This window comes from Pan paniscus, chromosome 10 (assembly GCF_029289425.2).
Source record: "Pan paniscus chromosome 10, NHGRI_mPanPan1-v2.0_pri, whole genome shotgun sequence".
Classification (NCBI taxonomy): Eukaryota; Metazoa; Chordata; class Mammalia; order Primates; family Hominidae; genus Pan; species Pan paniscus.
Genome location: NC_073259.2, coordinates 89,170,456 through 89,186,287, shown reverse-complemented (window position 1 = coordinate 89,186,287; position 15,832 = coordinate 89,170,456). Strand labels below are relative to the sequence as shown.

The 15,832-nt window shown below is 34.8% G+C and overlaps 1 protein-coding gene across 2 annotated transcripts in view; it reads right to left on the bottom strand.

Annotated features, from left to right (window-relative positions):
• Positions 1-15,832, bottom strand: part of ACSS3 (acyl-CoA synthetase short chain family member 3) — a 184,791-nt gene that overhangs the window by 114,247 nt on the left and 54,712 nt on the right. Inside the window, exons 3-5 of one of the 2 annotated variants that reach the window (XM_003811658.7) lie at positions 12,625-12,813; positions 8,364-8,498; positions 4,411-4,551 (exon numbers count right to left, since the gene is read on the bottom strand). In XM_003811658.7, coding sequence (XP_003811706.1) covers positions 4,411-4,551; positions 8,364-8,498; positions 12,625-12,813 — 465 coding nt within the window. The remainder of the gene's footprint in view (positions 1-4,410; positions 4,552-8,363; positions 8,499-12,624; positions 12,814-15,832) is intronic. The other variant, XM_008964068.5, reaches the window with a different exon arrangement.

Genomic DNA, 15,832 nt, shown 5'->3' with positions numbered 1-15,832 from the left:
CCTGGTGAACTCCAATGTCTTCACCAGGAGTACTTCAAGACATTGCAAAAATACCACCTCTTCTGGGAAGTTTCACCCCATCCTGTTATTTGTGTCAAATGTCTTTCAGGTCCTCTTTCACAGCCCTCAGGGCCTGCAAACCTCATCAGAGGACTGATATCCCCACCTAGTGCTGTGCCTTCTCCACCACTTTGAGCACAGTGAGGACAACATCTTTGTATCTTCAGCACAGTGTCTGGGATAGAATAGGCATTTAATACATTTGTTGACTGTCTAAATGAGTGAACAGTTGAGTGTATAAACCCGTGTGAACAATGCAATTATTTTAACAAACACTCTTTGTTCAGGAGAAACCCTTGACACTTGTAGAACTTAGTGAATCTTGAATCTTCTTAGAAGGCATAAAAAGTTTCTATTCGGGATATTTAATCAAACATGAAATATCTTGATACAGGTTTTCAGATGATTCTGAAGCTATGTCCATGGAGGATATTTTGGCAGTTGTATAATTTTTTGTCGATCTGAACAACTGTGAGCTAAGGGGCAAGGGTGCAACCAGTTCAGCACTTTAACTGCAAGAGCGTACCACAGATCAAACAAAAAAGTTCACTGCTGTTTTTTATTTGACTTTCACTCTTTTTTTTTTCTGGGGCAGGAAGTAAGTGCCCATCAGGACAAAAGGCCTTATCTACCACTTTCTTGTCATGCTTTCTTTTCAATCTTTTCCTTTTGATTTCTTTCCCCCTGTTCTCTTTTGACACTGAACATTTTTCCTTTTTTTATTATCATGATCCCTTTATGATATCAAACTAAACAAGATAAATATTATAATCACTAAATCTCCCATGCCTAAAAGGACATCTGATCCAGATGAGGGATTCTTTTATCATGTAGTGCTTTGAACTATCTCAAATATAGGCACCCAGACCAAACAGAATAGAAGCCCACAACAAAACAGAAATGTATGCAAAGAAGCTCACATGTGGTTGCTGGAATATTTACAGCAGCTAACAGATTAACCTGTCATACAGCAACTTGACAACTCCAGGGTTGGCAAATGCTGATATGCAAATATGCTTTAAATGTATCTACAAATTCTAACCAAAGAACAGACTGCCTTATGTGTGTTTTATATGTGAGAAACAAGCATTTTTAGGCAGAAGAGTTTTATGAGCTCACAACATTATTTTTCCTCATGAAGATCAAGGATGGAGGAAACAAACCATATGATGACATCATATTTATATCTAAATGCTCCATTAATGCATGTGTGTTTATTTTTCCTATACTTACATTCTGTGGATCCCATATTAAGATTTTAGGTACTATTAATCCTGATTATACCTATGAAAAATGAAACGAGAATTGTATGAATAAGGAGGTGTCCAAGAAGCTGACTTACTAGAGAAGTAAGAGATCATTCAACAAATATTCTGCTCTACCTGGGTCAAATTTTAACGTTAGTGCTACAGTGGATCCAAAAAGGATAATGTATATTCTAAGACCTCAGAGAACATTCATTGTTATAAAAGTAAATAAATAAAAACTAATATGTATAAGACAGGTTAAAATAAGTCCCATAAAAACTAATATCTATAAGATAGGTTAAAATAAGTGCCATGAAGGTCTGTTGGTAATGTAAAATTTAAAGCAATTTCAACCCTAAAGTCCACTGGAAGGAAGAGGGACCTAAAGAGATAACTACCTTCTTTTGCCATTCTGTATGTGTTAACTTTGCAAAGCTCACTCACGCACACAATTTAATCACCAGTCCTGTACCCCAGTGACTTACAAGTGTCTATCTCCAACCCCATATGTGTAACTCTTGGGCTCAGACTCTCATCACCAACTCTTGACTGGGCATCTTCATGTTAAATGTCCTGAAGACACATCATGATGAGTATGTCAAAGACTTTTAGTTGCCCTAGCCTCCAACCATCCTTCTGATTCTATTTCAATGAATATTCAAAAGCACCCTCATATGTTCTCAAAGTCTTAGACTCCTAACTTTGAACCAAATCTGATTCCTCCCTGTTAAGCATGCTGTCCTATGTAAAGTCCCAAACTAATTAAACAGCCTGAAAACTAATTTCTTTGTCTCCATTGTGTGTAGTCACCTATCTTCCCAACTAAAGGATCACCTTCTATCTTGCATCCCCTATGTTCATACCTAGTTCAATCCCACTAGACTAGAAGGACTGTACTTTACTCATAGTTGTATCTGTTGAGCACTCAATACAAATACATTATATTGAGTCAAATTCACTGTGATGCAGAAATCTCCACACAATTCAAACCCTCTCAAATTTATTGAAATAGATTGTCTCAGGATGGTACATTAGGAGGAAAATGAGGATGATAGAAATATCAAAGGATCTTCCATTTAGGCATTGAAAGGAATCCAGAAAAGAACCTCTCAGAGAAAACCTGGGCCGGGTGCAGTGGCTCATGCCTGTAATCCCAGCACTTTGGGAGGCCGAGGCGGGTGGATCACGAGGTCAGGAGATTAGGACCATCCTGGCTAACACAGTGAAACCCCATCTCTACTAAAAATACAAAAAAAAAAAAAAAAAAAAAAAATTAGCCAGGCGTGGTGGTGGGCGCCTGTAGTCCCAGCTACTCGGGAGGCTGAGGCACGAGAATGGCATGAACCCGGGAGGTGGAGCTTGTAGTGAGCCGAGATCGCGCCACTGCACTCCAGCCTGGGCAACAGAGGGAGACTGTCTCAAAAAAAAAAAAAAAGAAAAAGAAAAGAAAAGAAAAAAAAGAAAACCTGGAATAGCTAGGGTCCATCCTTATTTGGAACCACTTTTCAATATAATGCTCTGTGTATTGCTTTTATTTGATTTCTACTACACTGGCAAGTCAGCTTTTAATTTCTGAAAACCTTTTCTTCTGCCCCTCCCATAAGATCCCATTCCAGGTCACAGTGAATTTCAGTGACTTAAAGTCTTGAGGTAGCACAAATGTTTTTATAAGATTTCTTCAGGCTTTTAAGGAACTAAATTTTTAAAAAATTAAGTTATACTGTGTTTTCAGGGTCAGGAGTTTTCTCTCATGTTGATACTTTTATATTAGATCATAACTTTGCTGAGTCCCCTCTTATTTTATAGCCAAATGTTCAGTTGGACTCCAGGTGGCTAGTGTGCAAGGCAGAACTGGAAAAAGTGGAGGTTGAGAATTATGTCGAGCAGATTATATGGCATGCTTCAATAAATAAATCTTCCAATCTTCAATATGCAGAAATATTTTTCAAGTCACTAGAGTTGCAACAAAATCATAAGGCTTCAATTCTACAATGAAACAAATATCTTCATGTGCATGTATCTACGTATGAATTCAACAAAAATTTATTGAGCACCAACTACATACAGCATAATGGTAGACCAAAATATACTAAAACATAACCTGTGTCCTCAGAGAGAATATATTCCCCTACCAAAAGTGTTCCTTTTCACAAGCAAGGTTTATATGGAACATCTTAAATTTCCTTTTAAAAAGCTAACTAATCAAATAGAACCACTATTCTAAGAAGATTAAGAAATGAAGTTTTCAGAACACTGAGGCTATAGTAATCTAACAGTAATAAAGAAGCCACTGTCCTCAAGGAAGAGAATGATTATGAAAGTCCCGTCCCCTACTAAAATTCTACAACTCAATGAATATTAAACCACCTAATAAAGATGAGTAAGGAAAATGATACTGTTATCTTTTATAAGGGTCTATGAAGAAACAGTGTTATTTGGAGATACCAGGCAAAAGTGGTATTTGTTGCTATTTGACACATCAATGAATATTGATGCTTTCAACTTTGCTTTGTAAAAACACATTTCATGGTAAACAGATTTAAAAATCCTTGAGTGTCTTCCATGCTGTAAATCAAATAGTTCAATACTTTGGATAAATTGCCTCTGTTCAAACTGCCTAGGCCAATTCTCAAAATCACATTCATAATAAATAATTGAATTCCCCTAGATCAAAAAATCAATTCTATACTGCATGAAACTTATACCTCAATCTAAAAGAATAAAAATATTTTATTTAAAATATATTTTTATATAATGTTATTAAACCAACTGATATTCAATTAAACATCTACTAAAGCAATTGTATATTTCTAGCATTTGAGACAATTCTGGAAGAAATGAGAGCAAAATATTTGATGTTAAATAATAAATGTTTTTCTATTTAGCACTAAACACAAAATCTCTTTAAGATATGGAGTAACTGTGTCAGGTGAGATCACGCCACTGCACTCCAGACTGGGCACAGGAAAAAAAAATAAAAGCAAATGAAGTAACTCTCTAAACTTCAAAGTAAAGTCTGCAAACATTTCCAGTCAGTGATCAAACATTCTTGGTGCAAAGTAAATCTACTGCTATAGATAGTTATCTCTAAGAGAGTGAGTACCTTAGGTAACCCCGTTGTGCCAGATGTGTAAAGAATGTACAATGGGTGTTCTGAAAGAACAGGAACACAGTCATGTGACTGGGCTTTTGCCATCTCTTCATCCCAATCAAGGTCACGACCGGGAGCCAAAGGAACCGCCTCCTACACAGCAAAAATATAAGAATATGTACTGTAATAAGGAGATTAAATCAAGAGAACAAAAAGTAGCTAAATCTATTTAAGTCTGAGCATCTGACTGAAAATCTAGGCCTATATGGCACTGAACATCAGATTTATGACTAAAAAGTTCAAGTTCATGATTTAACATAAATGTTTATAAAAAGTCCAAAAGTTTTATATTCACTTCAACTAAACTGACAAAAAAGCATGTTTCATTTAAATCTAGAGATATCCTTTAGAAATTCAGTATAATGCAGTAATTTTTCCATCAACACTCATGGCTTAAATAACGTTTCATGTTTTTATAGATGTATGTACACTAATAACTTTATAAACTAATTTTTATTTTTCATAGCCTATTTATTTTATTTTGCATTTATTATCTTTACAATGATGTGTCAACTAAGCTATTAAAATTTCTCTTCATACAATGGCCTGTAGGAGTAATACCACAGCTACCTTTCCAAATAAGAAAACATTAATTCTTCTTCAGGAGTAGGGAAGAATTCTACTATTCCTTTTTGAAGACTAAAATCCAGTTTTGAAATTTAGTCAGAGTCTGTGATATATCTAAAACACGATCCAAGTTTTCCTCCTTCTAGTAAACTTTGTGATAATAGAGTCATGAGTTAAACAGATACTCCTTTAAAGAAATTAAATAGTCTTCTTTAACAACAGTGACAATGAAATGGCCAGATGGGTGAAAAGCAGGGAAGTGGCTGATGGAAAAGTTACTCTGATGGGGAATTACAGCTATTTAAGTAGAGTTAATGCCCATTAAAAGCCTAGTTTTTTTCTTAGATGTTAGCTGAGCTCAAGATCACACATCAGGAAGTTTATAATTGGCGAACATGTTAGCACAAGCACAAGCAAAGTTATATAACACTCAATGAAAGTTAATGAGATCTACTATCTAGAGATGTATGTAACCATTTCATTAAAGTGATTCCTGAGATAAGCCCAAAGATTGAAAAATTTAGAAAAGACAAGCCACTTCCATTTTCTAGGCTGCTTAATACATTAATCAGGGTTGTAAAAACTGTTCATATATTTAAATAGGTACATTTACCAATTAATACTTCAATATAATATCACAAATATGATGCCTGTATGAATATGATACCTGTATGAATAAACACATTTATAGCTAACACATTTATAGCTGAATCGAAGACCCTGTATCAAGTTGAAGTTTCAGGCCAAACTGCTTTCTCCAGCCCCACTCTGATAGGTACTGGCTCTGCCATTTAGATAAATAAAATAGTTGACTATGACCAAATCATACATTTCCATTTCTATTTATACAATGGATAAAAGCAACTAATTGCAAATTATCAAACTTTTGACAACACAGAGATCTATAAAAATCATCACACTGCAAAATACAAACATCAAATTGAGGATCACAAAAATAATTACAGGTTGATAATTTTTATAGGACTCTAATGAAATTAGGACTTCAATAAATGGTTATTCTTCAGGCTAAGAAACAGAGGTATGTGCAAAGGAGATCTGACAAAGAGAGGGAAAAAAAACATTTTCACATATATGCATTTACTTCTATAGATATGTGTTTCCTAATTCTTATAATTCTTAAAAGGCGGTATTGGGAGAGCATAGGGGTGATTGATGCAATATCCTTTGATTCCATCATTGTTTGCCTGAGGCTTAGGTGTGGCAGCCAAGTTTTTACCTCCTCTTACAAAAATGCAATCCTGGTTAATAAGACACACCACTGAGCCTCATAATTTGTGTCTCTCTAAATTCAAAGCAAAGCCATTCCACTGGGCTTAGTTACTGCCAAAACAGCAGGTCTAATAGAAAGAACAAGAGATTTCTACAGCCCTCATCTATATCACAATAGAGGAAAGGGCCTGCAGAAAAAGAGAGAAGCTGAGAAAGTAAGCTAGTTATTGGAGGGGAGCAGGCAGTTAATCTCTATTAAGAAGAAAAGAGAAGAGACTTGCACATATCCAATGTGTTTATAGTGAAAGAAATAGCATATATCTTGTTGGTTACAAATCATTAAACCGGAGTTTAAATCCTGGTTCTGCCACTTAGTAGCCGTGACTTTGGGCTATGACCTCTCCATTACTCAGTTTCTTTATCTCCAAAATAAGGCTAGAAACAGCATGTATTTCATTTGTTTGTTAGAATTAAATAAGAAAAAATATTTGGAAGTACTCAGCATTGGGCCTAGAACTTAGTACATCATAAGTTCTGAACAAATTACATATGAATGTAAACAGCACACATATACTCACATATGCATACATTGTGTGTGTGTTCCTGCCATTCCTCTAAACTGTTCTTACCCAAAGCCTTCTATATTACTGATTTTGCATTACCTGATTTAAACAGCAAAGAAGCTTTTTTAAAAAAAGTGCTTGAGGTCTTCTGAAAGAAACTTAAAATTCTTCTTCAAGATCATAAGAACATTAAAATCATTAAGTGCAGCAGTTCATGAACCACAGACTACTAAAACTTTACACAGGAATTTAATGTGGTAATGGGAATTGCTAGGTGGTAATCAAAATGACATATTTTTAACACTCTGTTCTCATATCTTGTCATTTAAGTATTTTCAAAGAAAACTTGTCAAGAGTTCTATAAATTAATTGCACAAGATTCTTTGCAGTCTTGCAATTTCACTTCTGCAAAAAAAAAAATTTAATCTGCTAGAAACCCAAGTTGGTCTTATCATAAATAGCTAGAGATTTGCTTGGGTGAAGAAGTAAGGTGATCATGAGTTCAAAGTTACAGGAAAAGTACGGTAAATTGTATTCATTGATATCTTATACTGTTCTCCCTTCCTTCATAGATCACAGAATAATTTATCTACTTAGAATATTCATGTTTTGTTTTCCTAAGCATAGTTTTATTTCTGGCCTAAATACTCTTCAAAATTTTAAGAAGATATTTGCATGCAAATTAATCACACCACTCCAAGAGTCAGGATAGCTGAGGGATTAAGCATACAGTCAGAGCGCATGCATTCGCATCTTGACTCTGGCACTTTCAAACTGAGCAAGTTACTTTATCTCCATGTTCACTGGAGTCTTCTTTTATTAAAATAGTAATAATATTATCATCTAGTTAATAGAGTTACCAGGAAGATTAAAAAATATGGCCGGGCACGGTGGCTCACACCTGTAATCCCAGCACTTTGGGGGGCCCAGGCAGGCGGATCATGAGGTCAGGAGATCGAGACCATCCTGGCTAACACGGTGAAACCCCGTCTCTACTAAAAATACAAAAAATTAGCCGGGTGTGGTGGCAGGCACCTGTAGTCCCAGCTACTCCAGAGGCTGAAGCAGGAGAATGGCATGAACCCAGGGGGCGGAGCTTGCAATGAGCGGACATCGGCCACTGCACTCCAGCCTGGGCGACAGAGTGAGACTCCGTCTCAAAAAAAAAAAATTATTATTATTATTATTATTTTATATATATATATTCATTAATAGAATGTCTTAAAAATCATATGGTAAGCAGTCACTTCGTGTTTGTTATTATTATTGCTAATATAATCTGAGTTAATAAAAAACACAACAATAGCAATATACATAGAATCCAATTCATTAATCTCACACATCTTTCTGTGTTTCAGTCTTTTGGTTTTAAGCTAGATTTTCATGAAGTCAGTAAGTCTTATTCATATATTTTTTAGAAATAACAATAACATTCAGCAGTATACTTAATAGCTTATAAATCAAATGTCTCTTTTAAATGGTAAAAACTAAACTCATTCTTAGCATATTACCATAAGCAAGAACCAAATTCAATATTCAGATTACCATATTTGGACGATTATAAATGAGAATTTTGTCTGGTTTGTGTTGTCCTATTTTTAGCGCTTCTTCTACAAGTGGTACGTACTCTACCCTCCTTCCAGGTTCAATGCCAAATGATGCTGTAACAACCACCTTGGGCTACAATTAAAAAATAATAATGGAGAGAAAGCTTTAACAATGTTAATTAGGTAATCACAATATTTTAGTTGCAGACTGGCAATTCAACATTTCTAAAGAAATGTCTGAATGTTTCTGTTTTCTATTGAATGGTCTGAAAACCAGTAAACCCTTTGTAATTGTTATAGACTTGATCACTTCTACACAAATCTCACTTACCTGTTCAAAACTGCATACTCAATGATGTTTTTGACTCATATGTATGAAATGTATAAATCCCTTTCAAATAATCCATTAAGCCAGGTGGATTTGCCATAAACTAGTACAATGCAAATCTTGAGGCCCCTTACTTGCAAAGGCCCCAATAAGAGCTGGCTGCTGCTGAGGTTGTAGTAGAATTTCATAGGTTTTCTATATATTTCTCTACTAAATGCCTAAAGAGATTACAGCAGAAAAAGACCCAAATCTCCAATAATTTGTAATAATTTTTTCTCATTCTAAATATATATTCATGTTCACCAAATATTACATTATATTATTTTCTTAAAAAGGCTCCCAAATGATTAAAGTTTCAAGCCTCACAAAGCCTAGACCTGCCCCTGTCCTTAAGATACACTTTATACTCTTTACCTGCCAACTTGTTAAGTCATTCTTCAAGACAAACACAGGTGTAGGCAAAATGTATCCCTGGTGGGAACCACAGCTTATGTTAACCTCTCTTTTCAGTACATTCTGGACATGCCTCAAATGTTCAGCTATAGTCAGTGTTCATAAATCTCTATTACTGCACAGTAAGCTCTATAAGGCCAAGTTTGGATGTCATTTATTTTTGTGTTTCCTATACCTAGCACAGTGCTTGGCATGTCATGAGCTTTCAGTAAACGTTTGCAGAACTCATTAATTTGCAGAAAAATAAGTCCTCATATTTTTAAGTACATTGTTTCTTCACCAAGAAATCCAAAGCAAAAGAGACACATAATAAATTATTCGGAAGGCAGATAATTGACCCAAAGTATTGCATGTATTCCTGAATTCTGATTTCTAGTTATAATACATTTCATCTAGGAAAGGTTTATACTGTGCTAAATATATGCATATATAGTATTGCCTGCTTTTTGAATATAATTTAATATTCATGGAACGGAGGCTCAGTGCAATTACATAGTTTGCCCCAGGTTACAAGTGGCGAAGGCAGAAGGAAGGCCAGTTCTGTCTGGTTGCAGAACCTCTTTCCACCATATCAAGCTGCCTTAAAACAAAAAGGAAAAAAAAAGCAGAAAGTCTTGTTTCCTTTTATTTATTTTTAAAGGTCAGACATTTGAATATAATTCACATTTTAATATCTATAATACTCACAAAAATAGCTCGAGATAGCATTCCTTAGAATTCTGAATAAACAAAAGCAAGCTACATATCAAATTAGGAGCATATATAGAATATATCAAAGCTTGAATAATTTAATAAAGTCAAAATTAGACTCTTCCTCTGAAAAAATAATTCCTTTCACATTTCTATTAACAGTCTTATGGGAGATCTTATTGAGTCTAGACTGACTTGTTAGAATACATCTTTTCCATCTTCTTCTGTTAAAATAAAACTTTTTCTTTAGCCTATTTATTTGAAGATCATGACATCAAAATCATTCCTAATTTCAACTACACACTAATTTTACCCAACTATCTCAGATATATATATCTCCATCTTCTCTCCTTACATTTGACCTGCCCAATTGCCTTGTCCATAAAAGCATTTATTGCATAAACCCCTTAACAAAGGAGTATTAGGGGTGTGTGTGTGTGTGTGTGTGTGTGTGTGTGTGTGTGAGAGAGAGAGATGGATGAAAATTCCTTAAGTGGTACACCAGAAGTTTTTTAAATCCTTATTGTTTTACATATTGTAATTTCCCTATATCTTATCAAAAATTTTTACAGTTTCTTTTGCAGGTCAGTGACTGATATATTTTCCCTAGATTTTCTTCATAGGCATTAACTCAACATGTTTAAAAAGAAAAAAAAAAAGATAAAAAAGGACCCAGATGGTTTGTCCACAAATCAGCTTTCTTGTTTTAATAACTAATCTATTACAAGATAAAGTGAGATATGCAAAGCCTCACTCTATACCTAGTACTCAGGGGGCCTTCAGTATATATTAGCTCTCTTCCCATTAAGAATGTCTCATCTTGGGCTTGTAAAACTCTAAAGCTCAACCATCTCTTGCTCTGATAAGCACCTTCCTTCCTTAATCTTCCCAGAGTCCTTTTTCCCCTTCATATTGCCCACTGTTTCACAAACAGACCACCTATCAAAGGTTTTTATTACAGCTTCCAGCTTCACTCCCACTTACATACTGCAAGACCTGCCTCTTCTTAACATTGTTTAAAACATGACACTTGCCTGTTCAAAAACTTTTACTCATTAACAGAATCCAGTTCAGACAAAACCTACCCTTGCAAGCTCACCTTCTCTCACCTTTTAGTCACATCGGTCTACTTACTGTCCTTCCAAATGAATTTTACCATTTCCTGTCTCTACTGCTTGACTCAGATTCTTTTTCTGCCTTTTTGGATCCTACTATGTCATTCTCTTCAACTAGCTGAATCTTAGCCAAGATCTAACTCAAATCTCATCTCCTTCAGGAAGCCTTCTTTGGCCACCCGACTGAAAGAAAATGCCTCTTCCTCTAAATCAGGGGTCTGCAAACTATGGTTGTGAGCCAAACCCGGCACACAGCCTGTTTCTATAAAATATTATTGAAAAATGCACACCTATCATGTACATGTTGTCTAAGGATGCTTTTGTGCTACAGCAGCAAAGCTGAGTAGGTGCAATAGAGATCATGTTATCCATACTGCCTAAAATATTTACTATCTGGTCAATTACCATTAAAATTTTTCTAACTCCTGCACTAAATTCATATATTAATAATAGTTAACATTTTTAAATGTGTACTATATGCCAGACAGTGTGCTGTTTTAGATTAAATAGCTCAATGATATTTCACAACAGACTCACTAAATTGTTATTTTTGTACCCCATTCAAACATATATACTTCCTGGAAGTATATGGATTGTAAAACTAGTTATATGTCCCATCCATTTGATACGTATTACTTATTACCCAGTTGCAAAGACAGTATCAGGAACATAGCAGGAGCTTAATAAAATATATGTTGAATGAACAAATTAGTTATTAGTCCTTTTCTTGTATGTCTTATACACCCAAATATATGACAAGCTAAGTTGGAAAGCAGACACCTTATCTTATAGTTTATATTCCCCAAGGCACCTAGCAAGATGTCTTTCACATAGGACTGACTTTAAAACAAATGTGTGATTAACAGGTGTATGTGAAATAAAAAACATTTTATTTATGTATTTATTTAAATAGCTTGAAGTCTGGACTTTTAGGGTACCTGTCACCCAAATAGTGTACATTGTATCCAATAGGTAGTTTTTCATCCCTTATCCCCGTTCTGGGTTTCCAGTGTCCATTATACCACTCTATATGTCTTTGCATACACATAGCTTAGCTCCCACTTAACAGTGAGAACATGAAGTATCTGGTTTTCTGTTCCTGAGTTGTTTCACTTAAGCTAATGATCTCCAGTTCCATCCAATTTGCTACAAAAGGTATTACTTTATTCTTTGTTATGGCTGAGAAGTATTCCATGGCGTGTGTGTGTATATATTTTATTTTATATATTATTATAATATTATATATTATATATATTTATATATTATTATATGTATTTAAGTATTATTGTATTATATATAATATATAATGTGATATATATTATATATGTGATATATAATATATTATAATATATAATATATAATGTGATATATAATATATATTATAATATATATAACATATTATATATATCACATTTTATTTATCCACTCTTCAGTTGGTGGTCACTTAGGTTGATTCCATGTCTTTGAAATTGTAAATTAAGCTGCAATAAACATATGCATGTAGGCATCTTTTTGATATTTAATGTAATGATTTCTAGGAAAAGTATTTATCAACCATCCTATTTGAAGAGAAGATCTAACAACTATAGAGCATTCTCAGATGATTCATCCACAGATAAATATGACTAAATTATACTTAGCTACTACTTGATTTCCCAAAATAAAGCACTTACCTTTACATGATCAATGCGACTACTTAGTTCTTTGGAAGCAAATCCTCCAAATATGAGACTGTGGATGGCACCTATCCTTGCACATGCCAACATGGTATACATTGCCTGTGGGATCATGGGCATGTAGATAACCACAGTGTCACCTTTCTTGATGCCATGCTTGACCAAGACACCAGCCAGCTTGGAGACCTATGCCAAGACCATTAAATCAGTAAAATGTATTTTGTATTATTTCACCAAACTTCTAACTTAAGGCAGTAATATTAGAAGCTGATCACCCGCTTGGTAGTAGATTAAAGGAGCCTAAGTAACACATATTTGATGATGATGATAATGCTTTAGATGGTGAGAGTAATAACAATTGTATTATAATCATTGATTATAAACCAACCTACTATTATTATGTCACATAAACTTTATGACTTAAGATTGCTTAACCATTCATGTCACAACATTTTTACTGAGCAACTATTATATATCAGACATAGTATGTAAGAGTTGGGAACGTAACACTGATAAAAGAAAGACACAGAATTGTCCCTGTAGAGCCTATATATTGCAAAAGGTGAATCTGTCAGGTGAACAGAAAAACAAAATAATTACAAATTTAGATAGATGTTGGGTAACTGTTAAAGGAAGCAAGTATATATTCATAAAGAAAACATATCACTAAACACTAATAAAGCAAATAAGACAAATTCTACTATATTATTATTTACATCTAAAGATAAGGTAATAAGGTTCAGAGCTAATAAACAGCTAACCAAGGTCAGAGAACTAGCAAATGCTGTAACAGGACACGATCACAGGTCTTCCAACCTCATATTCTTTGCTCTTTCTACTGCCTTTATAGTTTTTTTTACACTAATTATTATACAAAATGACTTTCCTCTGTATTTGGATACAACATACACAGTTCTTTTTTTTTTCTGTTTTTGAGACCTCAACATATAAATGTCTCTTCCCCGTAACATGTTTTTGTACTTTCTAGCAATAAAGACAAAACAGATTATAAGCCCACACATGATAAAATTTATTGCAAGAATCCTTCCCATGGGCAATTATAGAGGACTGTGGGAAGTACTCCCAGATCTTAATGAATAAGTAGTTCAACATTCTTTTACTTAAAATATATATATTAAGTATCTATTATATGTCAGACACTGTTTTCAGATACATCAGATAAGTAAACAAGACAAGACAATAATCTCTACCCTGCAAGTACTTATACTTTAGCAGAGAAAATACTCACAATAAGCAATAAACACAATAAATAAGTAAATTATCTATTGTGGTAAAAAATCTTCAATCATATGGAGGAGGGAAGTAGAGCAGAGTAAAGAGGATTCAGAGTGCAGGGGAAGGGGTGGATGTAATTCTCACCGGGAGCTCACTAAGAAAGCAACAGTTTTGTAAGACATGTAGAAGTTGAAAAAAAGTGGATATCTATGAATGTACTATTTCAGGCAAAGAGAACATCAGTGGAATACAAACATGTAAGAGGTAAAGGAGATCATATGTGATGCGATCAAGGAACAGCAAGGAAACCAGGGGCCTGGAGAAGAAACAAGTGAAAAGACAGTTGTCGATCAGGTCAGGGGGCCAAAGGGCCTGTAGGGGCATGGTGGGCAATTGGAAGGACCATGGCTTGCCTTTGAATGTGACTGTCCAACACAATGAACAGAGGAGGCTTGGGAGAAGAAATTAGGTCACATGTCTATTTATGGCTCCTTTCATTTTTGTCTCTCCTACTTTCTGGACAAGTTTAAAGAATTCTGAATCCTGGCCGTTTTTCTCTTTTCTATTTATTCACTTCCTCTGTATGGATGGGGACAGGTGTGGTGAAGGTTAAGGGATCTGGTGAAAGACAGAAAGAAAAAAACCACGATTTTAGTGTTTTATTCTACTTTATATTGCAAACTCTATAATTGAGTGCTATGTTTCAAGAACTTCAAAGACGCTAGCAGAGATTATGAGAAAGATACACCAAAGTAATAAAAATCATGAACTTGAATTATACATGGAACTCAAAAAAACAAGACAAAAATTGGAAAGTTATATCCAAACATCTCAGTGTGCAACCCCTGCAGAAAGTGACCATGCTTCATGATCACATTACTAGGTACATCATTTAAGGTACCACACTGAGAGAGACCAACGAGAATAGCTAGTCATAGCCAAAGCTGTGACTTCAGCATCTTGAATTATGCCAGTTGAATAAAAATGACATTCAACCAAGGCCCACACTACCAATAATTCAGTAACTTTATAATCCAGTCTCACTTTACAGTGTTGCTGGAAGATGCCCACCAATTTTCTGTCCTCTGAAAGAAATGAGATTAAAAAATAACTAAGATCAGAGCAGAACTGAAGGAGATAGAGACACAAAATTTCCTTCAAAAAATCAATGAATCTAGGAGCTGGTTTTTTGAAAAGATCAACAAAATAGATAGACTGCTAGCAAGACTAATAAAGAAGAAAAGAGAGAAGAATCAAATAGACGCAATAAAAAATGATAAAGGGGATATCACCACCGATCCCACAGAAATACAAACTACCATCAGAGAATACTATAAACACCTCTACGCAAATAAACTAGAAAGTCTAGAAGAAATGGATAAATTCCTGGACACATACACCCTCCCAAGACTAAACCAGGAAGAATTTGAATCCCTGAAAACACCAACAACAGGCTCTGAAATTGAGGCAACAATTAACAGCCTACCAACCAAAAAAAAGTCCAGGACCAGACAGATTCACAGCCAAATTCTACCAGAGGCACAAAAACGAGCTGGTACCATTCCTTCTGAAACTATTCCAATCAATAGAAAAAGAGGGAATCCTCCCTAACTCATTTTATGAGGCCAGTATCATCCTGATACCAAAGCCTGGCAGAGACACAACAAAAAAAGAGAATTTTAGACCAATATCCCTGATGAACATCGATGCAAAAATCCTCAATAAAATACTGGCAAACTGAATCCAGCAGCACTTCAAAAAGCTAATCCACCATGATCAAGTTGGCTTCATCCCTGCGATGCAAGGCTGGTTCAACACAGGCAAATCAATAAACATAATCCATCACATAAACAGAACCAAAGACAAAAACCACATGATTATCTCAGTAGATGCAAAAAAGGCCTTTGACACCATTCAACAGCCTTTCATGCTAAAAACTCTCAATAGACTAAGTATTGTTGGGATGTAT